Below are 23,458 nucleotides of genomic sequence, written 5' to 3' on the forward strand. Positions count from 1 at the left end.
GTCTCCGCCCTCCAAGGCGGAGCTCACTCGTCGAGGCCAATCGGCAGCGCCGAAGGGGGCAGGGCAGATCTATTTAAAGACGGGGCCGCCGTGGTGGCGGGCAGAGTGGGGTGCGGCCGGTGGTGAGTGTCTGGGGCTTGCGGGGTGCTGCCTACACGTGGAGAGGGGGCGCAGAAGTGGCCCTGCCCTGCCTACTAGGGCTGGCGTTGCCTGATCCTTCCCAGGATCCTGTTGGATTTTTTTGGGAAGAGTTTGGGTGGGGGGAGGTCGGGGGTGGAGGGGGAAGTTTGGAAAGAAGTGTGAGAGGTGATGGTGGGTTGGAGTTTGCGGTCGGTGTGTATTGGAAGGGCTTTTGAGTCTGTTTACTGAAGGCGATTGCAGAATAGGAGAGTGCTGAGTTCTTGGTGGGGTTTAGCTGCTTTCGGATTGAAGCTTTGCCTGACATGGGTGGTGGTCTGGCCTGGTGAGACCGTGTGCTGGCTTGGCATAGACTAAACAGCCTGCAGGAGTGGAAGAGGATGGAGGAGGCTCCTGCGTGTGTTTGTGGTCTGTGTCCCTGCCACCCGAGATGCTCCGGGGCACAGGAGGAGGTGGGTGGTGTCCCCCTTACCCTAGTGATGGAGGGATGAGTCTGGGGAGACTGTGGCCTGATGGGCGGGATTGATGTTGCGACATGCTCTTGGCAGGTGGTGGGGCTGAGTGTGGCAGCCACTAGGCAGACAGGCAGGAAGGATGGCCCTAACGGAGATTGTCGTCTCCCAGAGCCAGGGAATAACACAGTAGTGTGGACTCCTGTGACAGGCTCGCAGTGTGCAAAACCTGGGTGAGAGGGAGAAAGACAAGTGGAGCTGGGTTGTTGAAGTGTTTTGTAACAGTTGTTGGGTCCTGACGATAAGAGGAGCTTCAGTGCCCCTCAGTTCGTGGCCTGGTGCTGCTGCCCTGGAGCACCCTGTGGGATGCCCATGGAAGGGCACAATTCTGTTCCCTCAGCCAGGCTTCCTGTATTTGGGCAGTTACATGATCAAGCCATCCCATTTGTACTGTCTCAGTCTGATGCTTGGGATGTTTCCTAGCCTGCTGGGAGGAAGGACTGTCTCACCTCAATGGATGTGCACCAGGGTACGAGCACCTTTGCCTGGCAGGTCTTTGCCTCATGGATGTCTTGGGAAAAGGGTCCTGCTTCTGGCAGAGATAGGCCCCGAGTTACTGATTTGTTTCCTCTTCGGGTCAAGATCTGGAGCCTTCACAACGTCGAGGAAGGGGATTGTCATCCCTGTGCTGATGCTTCTGGCGGGGCTGGGGACAGCTGCTGTAGCGGGTGCAGCAGGGCAGGCCAAGGCTCGCTGGAAGGTGTCTTAACCTCCTCAGCCACCACGGCGGCGGCACGGGACCTCCCTGGGCCCGGCAGCCGCCGTGGGGTCACGCAGTGTCCCTTCGCCGGGGCGCCTGCCGCGCAGCAACCTCGGGCCTGGCCGTCCAGGCAGCAGTTCCGACGTTCGGAGGGGCCGCGGCACCGAGCTTCCGGGGCCTGGAGCGGCGGTAGGCCCCAGAGGGGCCCCACCCCGAGGCCCTGCCAGGAGCCCGCGCTTCCCTCTCCCAGGCTGGGGGGCGGCGGGCGAGCGTCCCAGCGGCGCTTGGGGCTGCCGCGGCCAGCAGCGGGGCGCGGGGCTGGGGGCCTGTGCTGGCGCTGGCTCGCCGAGGCCGGGAGCGAGGCCCGTGTGCGGCCCTTCCCGGGAGCCCCGGCTGTGCTCAGTGCCCTGGCTGCGCCGTCCTGCTGTAGCTGCCGGTCTCGGCCCCGGCTGAAAGCTGCGGGGCTGTTGAACCGCAGAGGGGGGTTGCGGTCTGCCGGGGCTTCGCCGCAGCAGTGCAAGAGCTGCCTCGGTCAGTGGCAGTGCTGTCTGCTTGGTGGCCGAAGAGTTTTTTTTCCGACACAGCACTCAGCATCAATGTACCATTGAGACGGCTCTTCCCTCCTCCTCTGGGCAGGGTGGCAGTACCAGGCCTCCCCCGCTGCTGTGACACAATGTTAGCTTTGAGTGCTGGCTCGTGTAGGTGCTTGGCCTGCCTGTGGCCGTGACTGTGGAACGCCGGTGGGAGGAGGAGGAGGAGGTCACTGTCACCCTCTTGGTGGCAGCAGTAGCCCGGCTGCAGCCTCACCGCGGACTGGTATTGTCATACACAGGGGTCTGCACTTGCTGGGCAGCTGCAGTTTCAGTAGCCATGGCCAGGTGCTCATCTGATCTTTCACAGGCAGTGTGAGACTTGGTCTGTAGGCTTCTTATGTGGGCCTGTGCCTCTGTTGTAAATAGAGGCAGTTGGGAAAGCTGCTCTGTTTTGGTCTTTAACATAAGACAGTATAAGTACATAAGCAAGGCAGCAGGAGGACAGGCATTGGGGGTGGCAGTTTGCATGTCTCAGCGTCCAGGCCGTTTCCCAGAGTAAGATGGTCAAGTGCTCTGTCCATGACTGACCACTTTGGTTCTGGTGTCCTAAGGTCAGGACTTAGTGCAGTGCTCAGTGGGAACTGTGGGCTAACACCAGGCAACTTTCCTTGCTAGTGCATTCTCTCAGAGCATCTCCTGTTTCCAAAGGCTGGCTTTGCCTGTGCATTCATCCTGCTGACCACCTTCTCTTCTGCCAGAATGCAGCTGGGGCAGATTCCTAACTGGATGGAGCTGACCTTCCCACCAGACCTGCCAGGCAGCTTTTCTAGGAGGGCTTAGAGAGTCAATCAATTGGCTGAGTCTTTGGGACTTGAGTGAGACTGATGTCTTATGTTTCTGAGGATGCCCCTCCAGCCCATGGGTATGAGCTGCTGCTGCTAGTCTGTTCCTATGAGAAGTATCACAGTGCCAGCTGTTGCAGCATCTACTTGCTGCATCTCGGTGTGGGGATTAAACCATGCCTCCCACACAGCTTGTGCCTCTGCAGTTCTGCCCTGCATCATATTCTCACCTCTGTTTCCTGAAAGCTTGTTAGGAAAAATTATGTGGTCCTTCAGCACAGGAATGTAATATGATAGAAAGCATTGTAAAAGCTGAAGCTAGTGAAGGAAAAACTCTGCCCTAGATGTCTGTCTCCATGTTCTGTGAGCATATTAAAGGTGCATAGTGTCTTTCTCCTGATGGAGGAAAGCTTTGCATCCCCAGGAAGCTCTAAAGCTGACATCAGAAGCAGGTGTGTTGCTGCATGTTTGTCCTGGCACTGTCCTTGAAGATTGTGGGTGAATGCTTTCCCATTTACTACTGAGGTTATAGCACACAACACTAAGGCTGGGATCCTTTCTTTAGGAAGTTGTTTATAGGAGATACTGGGAGTGGTGCCTGTGATGGCCCAAGAGCTCTTCTGTGTTCCTGTCATTTATTGAGTTTGTTCTAGTATGTGTCCTACTGGCTGTCAGATGGTGGGAGTACTTGGCCTGGAAAGTCTGGTTCTTGCCAGTCAAACAGGTAAGGCAGCCTGGGCTCTTGCAGGGAGGAGCTGGTCCCCAGGAGCCAGGACTCTTCCCTGCAGGAGTTCTGAGGCTGTTGTTGCTCAGATGACAGCTGTCACAGGTCTCTGCCAGCAGGCCTGTCTGGATGCAATCTGAGGCTTCAGTGGCTTGGGGTTGGTGGAGCTGGTAACTGAGTCTGATAGTTCTTGATTGCCTCTTGGCATATTTAGTTTCTGCTTGATTCTTCCCTGTAGGATGGGTCAGGGTGGTAAAGCCTTGCTGCAAGCAGTGCTCTTCCCTTCTGGATCAGATCAGGTAGCTTGCATTCATGATTTGTTAATGAATCTGCTCTGTATACATAGAGATTTCTCTAATGCTGCTTCTATTTAACCCTAAGAGGCTTTCCCTGTCTGTATGCTATCAGCAGTAGGGGCAACAGCCCTAGCTTTGAGTGGCCCATCTACATCTGTGTGGAGATAATTTGGTCTAATGATTTTTTGTGTGTATGGAGGGCTGTGAATCCTCCTAAAGGTGCAATACCTATCAAAGGTTATGCCTGCTGGGCTATGGTGCATATACTGCACTGCTGGAGAGTGACATCTCTAGTACTGTCAGACAACATCCCTTTCTCTGGGTGGAAGGTGGCTGTGTGACTACACTGCTGCCTTGGTGCAGAGTAGTGGGGCCCAAAGCTGATGTAATGGTGAATTCTAGGCAGTAAGTCTTTGTCTCAGTGAGAAGTGACTCTGGGTTCAGACATAGGGTTTTTTTGGATGGTCTGCACAGACACATTGAAGGGATTTTAGGAGTCTCCTTTCTGCATCTTGCCTTGTAGACTTTTAATGTCTACCTTGTTTTGATGTGCCTGTCCAATTAATGCACAGGCCTGGATGGGACAGAATGTAGACTCATAGAATATTTTGGATTGTAAGGGACCTTTAAAGATCTAGTTCAACCCCCCCTGCAGTGAGTAGCATCTTTAACTAGATTAGGTTGCTCAGAGCCCCATCCAGCCTGTGCTTGAATGTTGCCAGGGATGGGGCATCTACCACCTCTTTGGGCATCCTGTTCCAGTGTCTTGCCACCCTCATTATAAAATATTTCTTCTTTATCTAGTTTAAATGTCCTCTTTCAGTTTAAAACCATTGCCCCATGCCCAGCTGCAACAGGCCTTGCTAAAAAAGATTGTCCCCATCATTCTTTTAGCCCTTTTAAGTATTGTCAGGTTGCAATAAGGTGTCTCTGAAGCATTCTCCAGGCTGAACAGCCCCAACTTGCTCAGGCTTTCTTCACAGAACTGTTACAGCCCTCTGCTGACTCTTGTGGCCCTTCTCTAGACCTACTCCAACAGGTTCATGTTTTTGTGTGCTGAGGACTCCAAAGCTGAACACAGTACTCCATGTGAGGATCTCACTGGAGTAGAAGGGCAGACTCGCCTCCCTTGACCTTCTGGCCACATTTGATGCAGCTCAGGATAAAAGAGCATGGTAATCATTACTGTGTAATGATTACAAGACACAGCTGTAGGAATAGAGGTGTAGTGAGGCGTTTGTGTAATGATTAAAACACCGAGATGAATGTTCTGGTACAGTCTGTCTGACCTCCAGATAAGGCTGCTCTGTGTTGCTCTACTAGAAGACTTGACCTATTTCTAGAAGCAAGTGTCAGGAGCTGGCTATGCTTGGTCTAGCCCTACCTCCCCTTCTGTCTCCTGCCTAGTTCTATCCTTCCTCAGTGTGTTCCCCTGTGCACCCTGGTGGGCTGCTGGGTGCCATCCCTTTAGAGGGAACTCAGCCATCTCTGCCTGCTTACCCCCTCTCCTGGTGCTGTGTGGTGTTCAGTGTGGTTAGCTTGGAAGGGCAATGCCACTTCTGTAGGGATCTCACCCTCTGTTATTCCTTCATTTCTGTACTCCTTTGTTCCTTGCTATGCCAGGCTTTCTGCCTAGTGTTGCCTTTTCCCTACTTTTTTCCTGAGTGCTCTCATCTGTACTGATACCTGTCCTGAATATGCAGCTGCTAATGTTGAATGTCACAGGGTGTAAGCCTGCTCTAAGCTTGCCTGATCAGCTGGGGAGGTGCTGTCCCTGGAAAAATGTGCTCTGCATATAGACCTTACTGCAGCACGTGCTCTTGTGAGACCTTGAAGTCTGATTACCTGCCTTCACTTTTGCTCAAGGTTACCAGTATTGCTATGGGCTCACTCCTTCCCTGAGAGCTTGTGAGGTGTCACACTGATTGCATAGGCTCTGCAGAGCTTTCCTGCTAACCTGGGAGTCTCCTCTTGCTCCCCCTGCTTCCAGTGAGCATGAGAAGGGGAGAATTTATTTTCTGTTAGTAGGATGCTATCAAGAAGCCTCAGGGTTTTACAGCTACTGTGTGAGATAGTGGTAGGGTGTTGACACACAGCTGGTAAAGATGGGGAAGCTCCTCAGCTTTAGACAGGTCACTTCCTGCCACTTGGAACCAGTGTGATTCCTGCACTAGCTGCAATGGCAGCAAGAGTTGTTACATATCAAGGGTTTGAGAGTTTACAGCCCATCTCTGAATGCAATTGTCCTGAACTGACTTCAAAGTATGCTGATGCAGAGCATATGGTACCAGGCTGATAGCCATGTCCTTTGTCTCAACTACTTCATGCTGAGTGTCAGAGGAAGTGACAAATGGACGTGATTCAACTGGGAAAAATCAGCTGGTGATGTCTGCAGCTTCCTAGCATTTAGCAGAAGTTTCCTTGTGGACTATGTTATAGGCTGAGAGTTCTGGGACTGGTTGCCCTCAAACTCTCATTAGGATGTCTCCTGAATTCTCAGAGCCATGGCTAAAAACTGATGTTTTTTTTTCCTGCTCTGCCCTCATCTGCTGGTATCACTTTCTGTACTTGAAAGAGCTGCTTATGCTTTCCTGCCAGACTGGTCTCGTGTGCCCTTTGAGGCAGTGCACAGGTGTCTCTTCAGGCTGTGGTTTCTCTTGAGGAAAACTCAGGATTTTAGGATGTGGACAGCAGTGTTTCAACTGAGCTTTCAGTCTGACAGCTCTGTGCCAGCCTCTGTGCCACCTACCTGACTGTTTTGGTGCTGTCTGTAATTAAACTAGTGGGGAGATTAGGGTGGCTTGCTATCACATTTATTACATGGCTGACATGTTAGTAGTACTATAAGGTGGCCTTGAATACAGCTGTCCTGTTGAGTGCTCTCTGCATGCCCTTGAGCTGGAGTCCTGATATGCCCTGTGTGAAGCAAGTGTGCCCAGTCTTCTTACAGGCTTCTCTCCCTTTCATCTGGGCACAGTAGCAGAAGGATGAGATCCAAATGCAGTTTCCTGTGCTTTGCTGTAAGCTTTAGTCTTAGAGTTATCCTTCTGCATCTTTGGTTGCAAAAAAACCAGGGTTTTGCTGCCCTGGGTTGGCTGAGCTCCTTTTCCCTCTTGTCTTGTTCTGCCTTTCTACTCCTGTGCTGTTCAGGGCAGACATGGCTTTGTTCTCCTCACATTGCTGGATTTGTGCATAAGCTCAGGAAAGCTGCTTCTGGAGCTGTGGCTGGCAGCTCTTGGTGATGGTTTGAGGTGCCAGCCTCTGCACTGTGCACAGCCCTGTCCTATGTCTGGGCTGGGGCTACCAGACCCTGGATTGTTCAACCCCCCTCTTTCACAGTGACATCATCTGCTGGCAGATGCTTCTGAGCTACACATCCCTATAGCTCTGCTGAGAAACAGACTCCCTGGATGCATGGACCTGCGTGCAGGCCTTGCTGAGCCCTACAGGGACTTTTTGGAACTCCAGGAAGCTGTACACATGCTGTGGTGGGGAGCTGTGTGAGGAAGATGCCTCTTCCTGAGAGGCTGTGGAGCTCAGACCTGCATCAGGCACAAAGCTTTGCTGCCAGCTTATAGATCAGGGATACAGGCTAGTGTCATATTTGGCCAAGTGATTATCTCCTGACCTTTGAGGGTTGCTACTCCCTTGGGAGCCTTCAAGGGCTGGGCCTGCTTTAGCCAGTTCAGCAAGGGCTCTGTGCCAGCTCTCCCTGAAGTGGCAGCTCTCTGGCCACCTACCAGACTGTTTTGGTGCTGTCTGTAATTAAACTAGTGGGGAGATTAGGGTGGCTTGCTATCATGTTTATTACAGGACTGATTTCTGGCTTGAGTGCTGATGGGATGGGAGTGTTGTTGGATGGCTGGGGCTGAGTCTGCTACTTGCAGATGTAGGGAGAGGCACCCTGTGAGGCTGCTAACAAAACTATCTGGCTTGAGCTCTGGTCTCTGTCAGTGCTGTGTGGTTCACAATGCCGTGGCCTGACTGCTGGGGCTGGTGATAAAGGGCCTTGCTGTTCTTGCTGAAGTTGCACTAATTAGCTGTATAGCTTGTTTGAAACAGGCAGTGTACACATTGCTTGGTGTAAGCAAGTATCTAATCCTTGATGTTGGGACAATGTGGCCTGATCCTCTGGTTTGCAAATAGTGGGAACTTTCTCACTGAAATGAGGAAATAACACCCTGTTGGTGAGAAGTGGAAGGAGATGTGTTGCAAGGTCTAAGTGTTGTGCAGGGTGTGTTTGGGCCCCAAGGGCTCACAGTGCTTTGGGATGCTTGAATGTGTTTGCTTGACTTCTCAGCTGTTCAAGTCTCAGCTTTGGATTCCCCAGCTCCTTGCCCAAGAGGATCAGGATCCAGGAGGATCCTGTCCAAGGAGAATGTCTCCCCTACACAGAGAGAACAGATACCAGCCACTGAGCTCTAAACACCTGCAGTGTGTGATGTGTGTTGTAGCATGGAGGGCAGTAAGAGTAGGTGCCTGGCTGAGACAGATAAGTGTGTGAACCTGGCAAAGCACACTTGAGCCTCTCATGCAGGACCATGTAGCAGGCCAGGTTTTGTGAAGCCCTGAAAACCTTTGGGGTTCCCTGCAGAGGATGGGATTGCTGCTAGCTGAATGCAGCAGGATGCTCTGTCTAGAGAAGCTGTGGATAATGCATAGATCCTTTGTATAAGGGTCTGTAGCACAAGTCTTCTACCAGGACACAGCTAGTGGTCCTGGTACTTTCTCAGAGCCCATGTTTGGGACAAATGTTTCCTGTCTTCCTGTGGCATGCATGGCTGTAAGAGTGCTGGAGATGCTTCACAGGACACAGAAGTAAGGGGAGCTTGTTGGTGTTCACACTGGTGGGGGCTTGTGTTAGTGCTGGGTTCAAGTTAGCTTCTGCTTGAGATGGGTGTTAAAGGCTGTTTCCAGGATGATGTTTGAGCTGTGCAGCCTTCAGCAGATCTGTCAGGCTGTATTGAGAGTCTTCTCACCCAAGTCCCCAGTGTCCTGTTTAGAGTTGGGGTCCTAGTTGGCCAGTGGTGCTGGAGCCTTGCTGGTATCTGGGTCAGCTAAGTAACCTGTAGTGCCCAAGCACAAATGTCCCTGCAGTGTGAGGTACAGCTCTGAGCTTGTGGGCAATTGATGCTCTTGTCTCATCCTAGCTTGCCCAAAATAGGCTCCACAGGAATTCTCTTTGCCCTGGACCTGTATTAAGACTGACTCATTCAGCTTGATAAGATAAACATGGAGCTTGAATAGTCAGGTACCTGTGCTGGGAACTACCTTTTGAGGGCTCTTCAATCTAGCAAATAAAGGTGTAGCTGGATGTAGTGGTTGAGAGCTGAAACTAGACAGACAAGTTTGGTGCTTGCTCTTAGCCATTAAAGCAACATAAAGCTCAGCAGCTTTCAGGACCTGTTCTTACTGCATTTCCCACAGCTGGAGCCTTGAGTGGCTCTCAAGGATGCTGTAGTTCCTGATACACTTTTCTGGCCTCTGCTGTGTGCCTGGAGATTGGATAACCTTGGCACTGCCCAGGACCTTTAAGTATTATTTGCATCACAGTGATATTACAAGTGAGTATTACTTGCTATTAAACTCTTGGAAACCTTGGGTTGGGAAGGTGGTCTGGTGCCCTGGAGATAAAGGGGGATAAGTCCTGAGTGGGATTTGCCCTGTTGCTGCAGCTGCCTTCAAGGTGGCAACTACCTGCTGTGCTTTCTGAAGCACAGGAAAAACTACTTGGGCTCTGTCCTTGGGTACATGGCTGTACAGGCTGCTTTGGAGTCTGTCTTGGAGGAATGGGTACCTTGGGTGGATGGGGGTAAAGGGAGAGACCTGTTTAACCCTGCTGCTGTTGTGGAGAGGTTGAATGATGCTCCCCAGTTTGGAGGAGGACAGAGGGTATGACTGGGCAGGCACAGAGCCAGCACTGTTGCTGCACTGAAGTGATTTGCAGAGAATGGTGAGCCAGAGTGGTGTACCAGGCTGCTCTGGTGATTGCTGCAAGCAAAGCCTGTCATGAAGGTGCTTGGCTGCACTACACAGGTAGTGTCTGCTGCTGTCCTGCTTGATAGAGCAAAAAGGACTTTTCTCAGTACTTCCTCTTGCAGTGAAGATGGAATAATGCTGGTGCTGGCTTGAGGTGGCAGTGGCTGCTGGATACTCTGAGCTGGGACCTTACTGAGAAGATTACTGTGGCTTCAGCCTTGTGGCTGTTGGTTTGGGAGGGGCTGTGAGCAATAAACCTTCTGGGGAGACTGGGCTGAGGGCATGTTTCCCCAGGCCTGTGTCTGGGCAGTAATTTCTGTGCATCTTCTGGAGGAAGGGGAAGGTGGAGTGTCTGGTAGCAGCTGTGAGGAATGCCTCCCTCACAGGTGGATGAGTCAGGTGAGGCTGGGCCTGTGCTCTGCCTCTCTTACTGCTCTAGTATCATGTGGGCTGGGGAGAGGTTGGGGAGCACAGGGATCTGGGCAAGGGTGTTTTAAACTTGCCTGCAGCAGCAAGAGCCTAGATCTGTCCTGCTCTTCTGGAGAGCATTCATCTGAATCACTGTCTGATGTGTGCTCATAGTGAGCCTGAGCAGGTGTGAGGAGTTCCAGTCCTTCCTTCAGCCTTATACCTTTCTGCATCTAAGTCCTGGGGACACTGTCCTCTGTCAGAAAGGGGAGTGCAAATGTCACTTTCAGGTAGGGTGGTAGTTCTTGACAGGAGGGTGTTGTGCAAGGGTGTGAAACCAGGAACTCTTCAAGACACCAGAAACTGATGTGTGTTTCTGAACATACTGTAAGAGAAAGGAAAGCTGTGGGTCTGCCAGTGATGTTGTGTTGATTCCCTGATGAGGATCAGTGGGGAGGAGCCCAGAGCTGATCATAAAAACACTATGTGGACAGTGTGGACCAGCTCTGCATCTCCCTTGGAGACCTCATACCAGGGACAGGAAGAGCAATGTGCTGGGTGGGTATGGGTGGCAGGGCTGGTGGCAACATCATGTTGGTTGTGGATGATACTTGAGCCTGTACAGTAGGAGCAAGGCTTTAGGGGCAGGAGATAACAGTGCTGAGGTTGGAAGCTTTCTTAGCTGGCTTAAAATGTTAAGATCCTGTCTTGGAATGACTACTGGTGGGGTTCCTGGAAGTGCTAGGGAGACAAGGCCAGGCTCAGTGAGAGGTGGGAAGTATGTGGCACAGCTGGGAAGTGAATGCTGGTGCAGTCTGCTGAGAGCGATACCCACCAGACACACATGACTGTACCTCTGAATCTGTGCTTGAAATTTGCTGTTCTGCAGGCTGTCCTTCTGAGAAGGTGACTGCCTGATCTGTCTTTCCTCTCTCCACACAGATACTGCCACCACCATGGAGGGGATTGTGACCATGTATCAGGACTTCATGAAGAAGGCAGGTGAGTGTTTGGCTCTGCCTAGCTGCAGGGCAGGTAGTACTACATGCCTTACTGCCACAGGCACAGAACTGGTCCATCCCTGAAGAAGTCTGTGTCTAGCTGCATTCTACACTGACACAGATGCAGGTCTGGGTTTTTTGGGCTGCCTGTTAACAAGGCTGTCATGCCTTGGTGCTTCTGCAGGCCTTTCAGGGGCACTTGTGTCCTCCTGAGCAGACCTTCAGGCCACCCTGCAGTGTGACTTCAGCCTGTACTTTGCAGAGTTTGGTTGGCTTCATCAGCCTCTGCTGAACTCCCAGACTGCCCTCCTTACCCCACTCTTCTCCTGGGAGAAGAGGATTACCATGTACCTGCCTGCACTCTGACAGCAGATTGGGGTGAGAAAGCTAACTGCTGTGTGGTGTCTCTGCAGACCCCCGCATCGCTGACTACCCGCTGATGCAGTCCCCGTTCCTTGTGCTGGGCATCCTGCTGGCCTATGTCTACTTTGTTCTCTCCTTGGGGCCCCGGATAATGGCCAACAGGAAGCCTTTAAACCTGAAGAAGTTCATGGTGCTATACAACTTCTTTCTAGTGGGACTCTCACTTTACATAGTCTATGAGGTGAGTTGTTGGCAGCAGGCTTTATCTGGCGGAGACAAAGCAGCGTGTGCAGGCTGCACGGGTGATGGGAAGCCCATCACTCCTGTTTTCTACCCTTCTGCACCAGGTTTGGGAAGTGCACTGATGTTGGGTCTCATCCTGCTTTTCTTGCAGTTCCTGATGGCAGGGTGGCTTACTGGGTACACCTGGCGATGTGACCCTGTGGACTTCTCACAGGACCCCAAGGCCCTCAGGGTGAGTTCTTGTATCCCTGCTGATAGATGGGGGTGGCCTTCAGCATTTCTGTCTGGATAGCAAGGCTGCAGCTATCTGCCTCTCTTCTGAGGTGGAGGACTTAACAGTCTCTGGCTCTTGGTTTCAGCCTGGGGTCACTGGGCACGTTCAGACTGAGAGGGGATTCTAATGTTCACCTGTTCTGTTACAGATGGTCAGTGTTGCTTGGCTCTTTGTCTTCTCCAAGTTCATCGAACTGACAGACACGGTGAGTTATTGAGGCTGTGTCACTGCTGGCTGGGCAGGGAGCTGGGGCTCAGTGTCTTTGAGGCAGGTGCTTTCTTCAGCCCATCCAGTCTTACCTGGTAGGACTTCTGTCTGGCATCACTGCCAAAGAGGCCATTCTGGGCTATTGCAGAGGTCACTACTGGCATGTTGTATCTCTGGAAGGTGTGGGGTGGCAGTGAGCTTGGATGGGAAGGAAGTGTCACTGAGGTCAGACACTGAATTAGTGGCCTGGGCTGCATGTCTTTGATGCTGGGCTCTTATTGCAGGTAATCTTTGTCCTGAGGAAGAAGAATGAACAGGTCACATTTCTGCACCTCTTCCACCACTCTGTTCTGCCTTGGAGCTGGTGGTGGGGAGCAAAGTTCGGTCCAGGTAAGACGGAAACTGTCCTGGTGCACAGCCTGGGGAAAGGGTCAAAGCAGCCCCAGCATGCTGTACCCTGCTGGGCTCCTAGGAGTTGTTTGTAGTGCTTGACTGTTGCACTGGATCAACTTATGCTGATGAAAATCTGTCTTTACAGGAGGAATGGGCTCATTCCATGCCATGATCAATTCCATGGTGCATGTTGTCATGTACTTTTACTATGGACTCTCAGCTGCAGGACCAGCCTTTCAGAAGTACCTGTGGTGGAAGAAACACATCACAGCAATCCAGCTGGTGAGTCTGCTGTGGAGCCAAGCATTGCCTCTGCTTGTCAGGCCAGCACCTGTACTTATGAAAGGTGCAGCCAGAAGCTGTAGTTCTCTTCTGTAGCCTCTCACTCTGGGTTTCTAGCAAGTCTGGCTCACTGTGGGCCTCTGATAGCTCTACCATTTTGGTTAGGATGTAGGTGCTGCTCAGCTTTCTGCCCTGGGGCTGCAGCTATGTTGGGAGAGTGGGAGGTGCATGCTTCCTGGAGACCTGTGCCTTTCTCCTCTACCAACTGCTGCTGCCTATGCCTCACTCTACTTCAGAGTGGGAGAGAAGACTATTGGCTTCACTCAGAAGGTCTTTGATGGAGTCCCTGACCCTGCTCCTATGAATAACTTGTTTCTGTTCTGCCTTGCTCCCAGGCACAGTTTGTGATTGTCTCCGTCCACATCTCTCAGTATTACTTCATGCCCAGCTGCCAGTACCAGTTCCCCATCTTCATCCACCTCATCTGGATCTATGGGACCATCTTCTTCATCCTGTTCTCCAACTTTTGGTACCAGTCCTACACCAAGGGCAAACGGTTGCCCAGAGTGGCTCAGCAAGCAGCACAGCACAACGGGAGCAGTATCCATGAGAATGGCACTGTCACCAATGGCAAGGTCAAAGCCAACTAGAGGGCAAGGCCCTCCCAGAGCCAATGAGAGCCCAGGGGCAGAGGCAGCTGGGACCTGTTCCCCTGCTCCTGGGTGTCACTTAGCCAAGTCAAGTGCCTACAGACTGTTGTACCCCTGTGCCAAGCCCTGCTGTCCTGTCTGCATGCTCAGCCCCTCTGCTCTGAGCAGCCATGGGTAACTTCTCCCAGGAGGGCTTGTGCTGTTTCTCACTGTTGCTGAGCAGAGGCAGCTGCCTGCATCACAGCTGTGGGTCTGCAGTCCCATTCCAGTGTTTCCAAAGGAACTTCCCCCAAGTGCCTACATCTGGCCCTTCTGCCTGGAGGCCATTTCCTTCTGAGTAGGACCAAAAAAGAAGATAATGATTCCTGTCCTGGTGCCCTCTCCTCCTCCCTGTCTCATCAGTCTTCAGGGATGAGCAGACTTGTCCCTGGCTGCTTGCTGCTGCCAGCTCAAGTGTGAGTGCTCCTGCTCTACCATGCCTTGTGCCACTTTGTGCCATGCCACAGTGCTGCATGCCCCTTCTGGTTCTTGTGCACCCAGGTGGGAGTTTTTGCCCTGGCATAGCTGTGCTCAGGTGTGGCTGTGGAGAAGGTAGGGGCAGTGAGTGTGGGACTTGAGGGCCCCGACCTGCCTAGTACAGTACATCACACCCTGTGCCTAGCAGGAGCTGTGGAAGCCTGAAATGCCTTCCCCATGCAACAAGCCCAGGTTGCTTTGCCTTCCTGTGCCTGAGCTGGGTGCTCACTGTGTGCTTTAGCCACACTTAGCTGATCCTGTAGGGCAGCTGGTGTCTTGTTCCAGAGTTGGAGGCTGAACTTAGCCTTGTCTTGGACCACTTCTGTTCCTGCAAACTCAAGACTTGAGCAATAATTGCTGCTAGAATCATCTCCTGGGCTTTCCTGCTTGAGACCAGACCTGCTCTAGCCCAGCATGAGCACAGCAGGGGATGGTTGTAGCATGCCCTGCTGTGGTGTGTAGCAGCAAGCACCTCTTGCCTCTGGATCTGCGTGGGCCTGGGTGAAGATGAACAGCAGGGCAGTGCAGCAGCTCTGCTGGGCCTGGTGCCCATTGCTCACTCTGGCTCTAACCAAAACATTACTGATGGCCTTGAGGAGGTGAAGGAGCCAGGCCCTGTCAGATTGGGCTGCTCTTCTATCACAAATAAACAGACAGAAGGAGAAATGTCTCTGCCCTCTTCTTTTCCTGGCTGCTGTGCTCAGAAGCTGCTCCAGGTTCTTGGCCCTGCCCAGAATGGTTGGAGGCTGGGCTGGGAGATGCAGCTGGAGCAGCAGGTTTTTGTGTTGGGGGAGAGAGGCGATAGCAGTGTGCTGATGAAGCAGATGGCAGATTGTTTCCAAGTGCTTTGGTAGAGCAATGTTCTGGGCAGGAAGTGTGTCAAGGCTCCTATTGTGAAAGTGACTCCACCCTGTGAAAGAATGGCTGGGGTGGAGAAAGGGTGCAGGCTGGGACTGGGGCCAGCTGCCTGGGAGGAGCTGCTGCTTTTCAGAAATCCTGGTGAGCTCAGGTGTGGCAGAATAGGGAATGGAGACCCTGGAAACCCAGAGGATGGGGAAATGACACTCTGCCTGCATGTGCTGAAAGCGAAGCTGCTGCTGCCTGTGAATGTCCCTGTGCAGAACAGAACTTGGTCAGAGGGAGGTTTATGTTCTTGCTGCCTTGCTATTACTACAAAGTGCATCATGCCAGGCTGGGCTCTTCTCTTAACATTCTCCAATACCTCAATGCTGCTCTTACAGTGAGGGGCCCAAAGCAGCACAGTATTAGAGGTGCAGCCTCACCCATGCTGAGTACAGGAGCACAATCACTTCCCTACTCCTGGCCACACTATTTCTGATACAGGGTGGGATGCTGTTGGCCTTTTCTTGGCCACCTGAGCACACTGCTGACTCATGTCCTCCAGGTCCTTTGGTGCCAGGCAGCTTTCCAGTCACTCTTCCCCAGCCTCTAGGGACCCAAGTGCAGGACCCAGCACTTGACATTGTTAAACCTCATACAACTGCCTTCAGCCCATAGATCCAGCCTGTCCAAATTCCTCTGCAGAACCTTCCTACCTTTGAGCAGATTGGCATTCCTGCCCCATTGGTGTCATCTGCAAACTTAACTGGAAGGAGCACCAGATCATTGAGAAAGATACCAAACAAGACTGTCCCTCCCATCCCCATACAGCCAAAGCTCTGAAGCAAAGCTTGGTGTGAGGGGAAGCTCTGCTGCCCTTACCTGAGCTGCTGGGTGCCTGAAGGCCATTGTCTGTAACAAAGAAGGTCTTTTCAAGTGAGCTGGTCTGATTAATTTGCCTAACTGGCTGTGGGCATTGCCTTATTTTAAAGAGCTCACTGGCCTTGTGTGTATGAAGCCTTAAAATGGCTGCTGCACTGTGCAGTGTTCTCCTAGTTGCCACTTCTCTGGGGCAAGGAGTAACAGGAGAGCTTTTTCTGGTCCCTGCTGAAGGGGTATGTAAGTGTTCAGTGCTTGGATGTCACCACTTCAGGAGCTGAGGTGAAGTCCAGCTGAGATGAAGTTTTCCTGTCTAGCCTCCTCCTTCCCCACCCCAGCTGGCTCTTGGTGAAAAACAGGACTGTCTCTGCTTTTGCCCAAAATAGTAACAATACTTTAAACTACTTACACTTGCCATTTTTAAAGAGGCTGTGTGCTTTGCTCTCCCTTCCTCCCATTGTTCCTCTTCACTGTGGGGTTTCCAGGGGCTGGCCATGGCACTTGGCAATTTATTTGCTGTCAGGGTCAGTCTGTTGTGCTGCTCTGAATTCACACCTTATATGGCAGCATTTCCTGGGCCTTCTGGATAGGTGCCTAGCTCCTTTCTCTGTTCCTCATTGCTCCAGGGCTATAGGGCCAAAGGAAGACATTGTGCTCCCCTCACCTTCCAGCAATGCTCAGAGAACTTTCAATGTGTGTAATGCACAGCTGCTGGGGGTGGTTGTGTGCTAAGGAGAGAGGCAAGACAAGCTCTGCTTTTACACAAGAGTGAATACACCACCTTTCAGGCATGTGAAACCAGCCTTCTGGGGCCAGGAGCCACTGGCAGTCTTAATCTGCTGGGAGCCCTTAGGACAGTCATGCTAAGTCCTACTGTCAACCTGAAGGGGTAGGGGACAGGGATCCCACAGCAGCACAGCTCTGGGCAAGAGTCTAAGTTAGTGTGTGGGTTCCTATTGCTGTTCCCTGTTAAATCCAGCTGCTGGCCTAGGTTTTGGTCTTGATGAGCAAAAGTCATGCCTCCTTTGGACCTACCCTCCTCTTTCCCAGGTGGCCAAAGAGGGATGGACCAACATCCCTACTGGGAGGGTGCTAGAAGCAGCTACTGCACAGTTTTTGCAACTGTTCCCCCCACAAAATCAGTGGGTGTGGGGTTGCTCTTGCTGGGTATGGAGTGCACAAGTACCCACCTTTGAAGGTGCCAGCTGGCTTAAAGCTCAGGAGGAAGAACAGGAGCCTAGCCACAGGTACAGGGTGGTACTGTGCTGAGAGGAAAGTGAAAACTGTTAATAATCCACCCTCAGATAATCACAGGGTGATGGAAGGCACAGGCCCAGGTGCTAATGAGGTGCAGTGTCCCTGGGCTGTTCTGGGTAGCTGAAGGACAGGTTCTAGGGGGCTGGTGAAGTCCCGCAGCCTCAAACACCATGACGCCAGTGTGCAGGGCAGCATAGCTGCTGTGGCTCTGCTGCCATCTCTTGTACAGGTTCAAATGTGCTTCCTGCAACTTGCATCACCCTAACTGATCCTGGACAAAATGCATGTTTCCAAGTGCTGAAGAGTCAGACAAGTCCTCACTTCAGCACCAGGGCTTCCCTTCAGCATGAGGGGAGGATGGGGGATCACAGCAGCTGGAAGAATATAGGACGAGAGGTGGTGCATTAGCTTGATAGTGCTGCGAGAGTGTTTTGCATGACATCCAAGCTAGCAGTGGCAGTGTAAACTAAATTTGTTGCACACCTCTTTCTGACCTTTGGGGTACCTGTTCACCCTCTGTCCTCCCTCTTTTTAACTCAGAATTTGGCTTCTGAATTCAGCACTAAACTGCCAAAGTAGCTGTTCTGCCCTAGCCCCAGGAAAGCAGGCAAGCACTGGCTGCAGCAGAACAAGACTGGTGGGGGCAGGTACTGTTACAGCTCAGACTGCCAAGAACAAGGTCCCAGACTGCTCTGGCAGAGCTGTTTGTTGGTGGCAGTTACCTGCAAAGATAGAGCAAGGCAGGACAGAGCAGAAGCTGGAGCCACAAACACTGCTTTCAGTTAAGCCTTGCTCTTCCTCACCCCAGCTGACACTAAAGCAGGCAGCAGCTGGGAGGGGCCAGTTCAGAGCTGAGGCACTCCTCCAAGAAATGCTTCAGGGCTGGAGGCAGAGGAAATGGTGGTTTTTATACTCCTCAAGGCCAGAAAGGCTCCTGGCTTACAGCTTGCCCTGTGGTAGAAGTGCTGTACTTCTAATCAGCACTTCTGCCATAGCAGGTGGTATACCTGCTTGAGCTGAGACAGATGAGAAGTGCAGCATCTTTCAGAGCTGTGCTTGGGCTAGCTTACAGGCTGTAAACCCAAGAAGAGCAGCTCCACCCTTTGCCTACATCCACTCAGGGAAGAGAAACCTGTTTCTGGGAGCCATGGCTGGTTTGTTTTTTTTTTTTTATGGAGTCTGTAAGAAAGAGTAAAGTTAAACAAGTTTATTAACACTTAAAATACTGTACAGTGTGTAAGCCAAGTTTCCCCACCACCCCACAATACCCCTGTGCACTCAGCGGATGCCCTGGTGAATGATGCTGCTCTTGGCACTATTTGCCTTCTCTTTCTCCTTCTTCTTTATGGGGTCCATCTCAAAACAGCGCCAGAGGCGCACTGTTTCATCAGCAGCTGCCGAGGCCACCGTTGTACCATCGGGGCTCATAGTCATGTTCAAGACTCTGTCCGTGTGACCTGAGAAGGAGAGATGTAGTCAAGCCTGGGCTGGTTCTGCCCCAGTAGTCACATTTACTCCCACATGCCCTGTGATCCCCATTAGCTTGCATAGTTGTTTACACCATGCCCTGGCAGCATGAACTTTCCCCTAAGCATGCATTTGAAGCAAGTTTCTTCTGCAGACCCCAGAAATATTCCACTCCCAGCAGCATGTCCTTAGACATCATTTTGCATCAGTGATGCTTGAGGTTAGACCACCAAAGACTGCATCTGCCTTCAGCTTCTAGCAGCCCTTCCTTCCCCAGACAAGGAGCCAACCTACCTCGCAACTCTGTGACCTTGGCCATTGTTGGATACTTCCATAAAACTAGCTGATTCTGTGCAAAGCCATGGCCTGAAATTAATTCCTTGTAGTTTGTTGACCACAGGATAGAACAGACCTAGGAAGAGGCAGTAATGCAGGTAAGACAAGCTGCTTGTGCTAATGCTCATCACCCAGAGATGAGCATGCTTCCCTCCCTTCCCATGCCTCTGGGCCCCAGAAGGCAGGAGCTTTCCATAGGTATCCTGCCAGAAGGTGTTTATCTTCATGTCTTACCTGGGAATGGGTATCAACAGCACTGAGACAGGTGCCAGAGCACACATTCCAGATGCGGATATGTCTGTCACTAGTTCCACCTCCGGTGGCTAGAACATTCAACTGCCAGGGACACCATGCCACAGCCTGAGAGAAAAGGGTTAATTCTAACATCTGCAAGAGGCAACCAGCACAGCCAAGTGCTGCATTTCTGCCTTGCACAGGTGTGTGCCCATAGCAGCCCTGCACTCACCTTGACGGCACCCTGATGCTGAGTGAAGGTATGTACAGGAGCGAAGTCTCTACTGTCCCCCTGGACATGCGGCCAGATGTTCACCAGGTTGTCATTGCCACCACTGGCCAGGTAACGGCCATCTAGAGACCACTTGAGTCCACACACCTCCTGTGTGTGGCCAGCAAGTGTGGCCACATGATGCTCAGCCACTCTGACATCATGGTGGTGGATGTGGCCAGTCCGTGCCCCGCTGCAGAGAGAATGTTTGTAGGGTCAAGCTGATGTTATTGTGCTGTTGCAAGACTGTTGCACCTGCTGCCAGGTTTCAGTCAGTATTACCAGCATCACTGGCCTGTTGCTGGGAGCTCATCACAGCCTCAGCACAAAGAGCATGAGAAGAGAAGCCTTCTCCTTGCAGTCCCAACAGAACTCCCTGCCAAAACACTAACCTGCACCACTCAGATCTGGAATCAGAATCTGCAACAGCTGGGCACTGCCCTTCACCCACATCCACCCACTGCTTTACCTGGAGAGGATGTAGCTGTTCCAGCTGAGGGACCCCACACGGGAGGAATGGCTGGTCATATTTCTGAGGCGCTTCTGCTGCTGTACGTCCCATACCTAGACAGAGCAAGAAGTTCTCCAGAGGATGAAAAAACCCCATCCTCTTGCTTCGCCCTAAGAACCTCACTTGCACAGGCTCTGGCTTTCAACCATCTAAGTATGGGAGCTAGAAGAATTTGTTATCTCTCACCTAGTGAGTGGAAGCTAACTCCAGCTGTCAGGAATTCCAAAACCAAGTTCTGCCTCACATGCTGCAGTTGGTCACTAGCAGTAGACATTTTCCACTCCACCCCAGCCAAAATAGGTCAGGGTGCATTGCATCTTGTGCTAGCCAAGCTTTTGCCCCAAGGCCCCACAGCTCCTGGAATCCCTAGACAACACCTCTACTTTTACTCCCACACTAACCTGGACTTCAGCATTACTTGTGCCAACAGCAAGGTAGTTTCCTTCTTTAATCCATGACACACAGGAAATGTAATCATCTGGATGCTCCATCTGCAGCAGCTGGATGATCTCCCCAGAAGCGTGATTCCACAGATAGACAGAACTGTCCAGAGCCACTGCCAGGAAGTCCCGAGAGCTCCAGTCAGTGAGATTCAGATCTGCAATTAGGAAGAGCAATGCCATTCACATTGTCCTTACCTGGAGAACCCTGCCTTTTACCAGTGCCAATGCCAGATCTTCCACTTGCACCAGGTATGCACATGCACAGGTAAGGGACAGCCTTCTGAGTGTCACCATGCCCAGCTAGTGGGATCAGGCAGCCCTGATCTAAGTCACCCAACACAGCACTTTGGACCACTGTTCCTATAAGGCTACACAGGGATGCTCCAGAAGTGGTTTCTGCCAACCTGGGCGTGTAAAATGCCGAAACAGTTGAGTTACAATGTCCTAGGACAATGCAGAATGACCTTGGTGCCCAACACAATACTGCAGCCTACTTACAATAGTCGTTGCGGATATCTGGTGCATCCAGGATCCGGTCTGGCATTGAAGAAATGTATCTGCCATGCTTCCTGCTGGATCCAGGTGTTGTTTTCTGACTGTAGAGCACTTTCAGTTTATTCTGATAGCCTGTAAGCAGAGGAACAAGTTTGTTCACCCAAATTGTTTTCACCCAGCTGAGCATTGCTGACCCAACTACAAATCCCTTCCAGTGAAAATGAAGTCCTGCAATGCACCCAGAAGAGCACAGTGTGCTAACATCACTGAATGAATTGCTGAACTAGAATGAGCTCTGACTCCCAGGAGCAAATTTAACTGACAAGCACCAGGTTTTCTGTATCCCATTATGTTTAGTGACAAAGTGCACAGCAGAGTTTGAAGCTTTTGCAGCTCTCAGGAAAGTTTGCCACCTGCAGTGCAAGTGAACAACTGGCAGTTATTTCAGCTTCCGTAAATAAAGGTTTTGTAGCTGTTAGGCAGCCCCTCAACCTCAGGAAGCCTAAGCAGGGAGAATCCAGTGTGCACAGGAGCCCCAAGAAGCAGCCAGCTGATCTCTCTCATGCCCACACACAGGGCCTCTGTGTTGCTATTCCCCTGCCCAGATCTCCCTAGCCAGGTCAGCTCACACACAGACCCTGCTATCATACCTTCTGGAGCATTCTTTGGCTTTCCACTGAGCCGAAGGATCTTTGCCTCTTCTATATCAAAGCCATTCAGATTCACTGCCCAGGCTTTCTGTTGCTCCTATGGAAACAAAACACCCTCAGTGAGATGCATATAAAACAATGCCCATACTGCACCTAAAACTACACCTGGCAGAGCACATACCTAAGGCCCCTTCTAGAAAAGTAGCAAGTTCAGCATCTGGTTGCCAGTGGGGAAAGTTAGTCAGAAGGGAACAATGTTTGTAATCACACTTCAGGGCACAATCTACATATTCCAGAATCACTCCCCATGCAGGCATCCTAGAATAGCTTCCACTAAGATTTTCACTCTGCACAGCCTCACAGCTCTGCCTCAGTAGCTTGCTGTATTTCAAAGCCAAATTAGCCCAAAGTTGAATTTTGCTACCAGAAGCAGCACAGATTAGAGCAAGTGAAGCAGAAGAGTAAGGCTATGTGCTTTTCCCTGTGCCCAGGGAAAGAACCCAGCAGAGCAACCATGCTCAGGCTCTTGTGTGGCAACTGTGTTATCTGCTCTATCTGCATCCTTGAGCTTCCAACTCACTCCAGGCTCCTGAGGCCCAGAGCTGGATGCAGTGATGGCTGGGGTTGTCAGCCCGGCATGCCCACTAGATAAAACTTACCGTTTGCTTTTCTATTAAAGGCCAGGAAGGACTCAGTGTTTAGTAGTGATCATTGTATTAACTGTAACTTAGCAACGTGCTCACCTTTTTGGTGGGTGATTCCTCAGCAGGGTCATTCTCTTTTGTTAGGAGGAAATTGGCCATTTCCATCTTCATAGTGCTGCGGTTGGGAATGTATCGATCTTCCCCAGCCTTTGTTGGGGTGCTCTGGATTTTAGATCCAGATTTACCTGTATTCACATGTACAGATATCATCTTGAAGTTATTGAACAGGCTGCATTAGGGCTTTCAAGACACAGCAACACAGCACTGTTTCACACCATACCTACCAGTAAAGTTCCAGACAAGCAGAATGCAGAGAGCTTATGCCATCCAGGCACAACTAACCCATATTTTTGCCTCTGTAGAACTGCACTAAGACCTGGTTAGGGACTACTAGAGACAGCTCCTTAGGTCCAGTGCAGGAATTCCAGAGTTCACTAAAATACTGTTGCAGTGGGTTGTCTCAATACACAGCTGTGCCAGCAAGGCTCACGTAGGCGATTCAGCCATTCACCGAGCCTTAGTGCAGAGCTCTGCCCACCTCATGCTGGGGGCTAGAAGGTGAGCCACTCCCAGGAACCAGGCGACGTAGCCCACCTTCTCCTACCTGACCAAGCTGGCTAGGGCAACCCGGCACAGAGCCCAAAGTCCCACGGCCACAGGTAAGCACTCAGACAGTGCTACCCCACCCAACCCACGCCGCGGCTGGCCGACGCTCACCGGGTGTCTTGGATGGCGTCCTGCTGGAGCTGTGGGAGCGATTGGCCGGTTTCATGGGCGACAAGAGGGTAGAGGGGCTGGGCCCGGGGACGCCGCTCTCTTTGGCCTTGCGCTGCCACCGCGCCGGGGACGCGTTCGGGATCGGCGTGTCCAGCTTTAGCAGCCCGTACAGGTCCGCCTCGAACATGAAATGAGCCATGGCTCTGCGGAAAAACGGCGTCAGTAGAGTCCCCAACTGGCCACATCTCAGAGCTCTCGCCACCACGGGGCGTCCCCCCTCCCCGGCCGCTCTCCGGGGCCCTCTCCACCACAGGGCACCGCTCCACCCAGGCCGCTCTCCGGGGCCCTCTCCACCACAAGGCACTGCCTCCCACCCAGGCCATCCCCCAGAGCCCTCTCCACCATAGCACAATCGCTCCGGAGACAGCGGCTAAAAGCCCCCTTCGCCATCAGGGTGTCCCTCACGGGCCCGCTCCACCCCAGGGTGAGCCCCCCACATCCCCGGCCGCTGCTCAGGCCTTCCCCCGGGTCGACCCCACAGCCATGACGCCCTCACCTTCTCCCAGCAGCCGAAAGCCGCACAACCCTCCTCC

At 52.1% G+C, this 23,458-nt stretch overlaps 2 protein-coding genes across 4 annotated transcripts; one reads left to right on the forward strand and one right to left on the reverse strand.

The window, feature by feature from the left end:
- The first annotated feature begins 87 nt into the window (after positions 1–87).
- On the forward strand, positions 88–14,746 carry ELOVL1 (ELOVL fatty acid elongase 1). 3 transcript variants are annotated; one of them, XM_054165367.1, is made up of 8 exons: positions 88–122; positions 11,075–11,134; positions 11,547–11,737; positions 11,891–11,971; positions 12,162–12,218; positions 12,505–12,610; positions 12,759–12,895; positions 13,291–14,746. In XM_054165367.1, the coding sequence occupies exons 2-8, from the start codon at positions 11,089–11,091 to the stop codon at positions 13,543–13,545; spliced, it is 873 nt and encodes a 290-aa protein (XP_054021342.1). In that variant the 5' UTR covers positions 88–122; positions 11,075–11,088; the 3' UTR covers positions 13,546–14,746. The 3 variants fall into 3 exon arrangements, with proteins under 3 accessions (XP_054021342.1, XP_054021340.1, XP_009900238.1); XM_054165365.1 differs by lacking the exon at positions 88–122 and adding an exon at positions 358–590; XM_009901936.2 differs by lacking the exon at positions 88–122 and adding an exon at positions 8,845–9,309.
- Positions 14,747–18,286: 3,540 nt separating this feature from the next.
- On the reverse strand, positions 18,287–23,064 carry CDC20 (cell division cycle 20). Its single transcript, XM_009901935.2, has 10 exons — positions 22,866–23,064; positions 22,188–22,333; positions 21,445–21,541; positions 20,798–20,926; positions 20,258–20,454; positions 19,815–19,909; positions 19,307–19,538; positions 19,075–19,200; positions 18,799–18,916; positions 18,287–18,494 (listed from the first exon to the last, which is right to left on the reverse strand). Exons 1-10 carry the CDS (start codon positions 23,062–23,064, stop codon positions 18,316–18,318), a joined length of 1,518 nt encoding a protein of 505 aa, XP_009900237.1. The 3' UTR covers positions 18,287–18,315.
- Between the last annotated feature and the right edge of the window lie 394 nt (positions 23,065–23,458).

Source organism: Dryobates pubescens, chromosome 11 (assembly GCF_014839835.1).
Source record: "Dryobates pubescens isolate bDryPub1 chromosome 11, bDryPub1.pri, whole genome shotgun sequence".
Classification (NCBI taxonomy): domain Eukaryota; kingdom Metazoa; phylum Chordata; class Aves; order Piciformes; family Picidae; genus Dryobates; species Dryobates pubescens.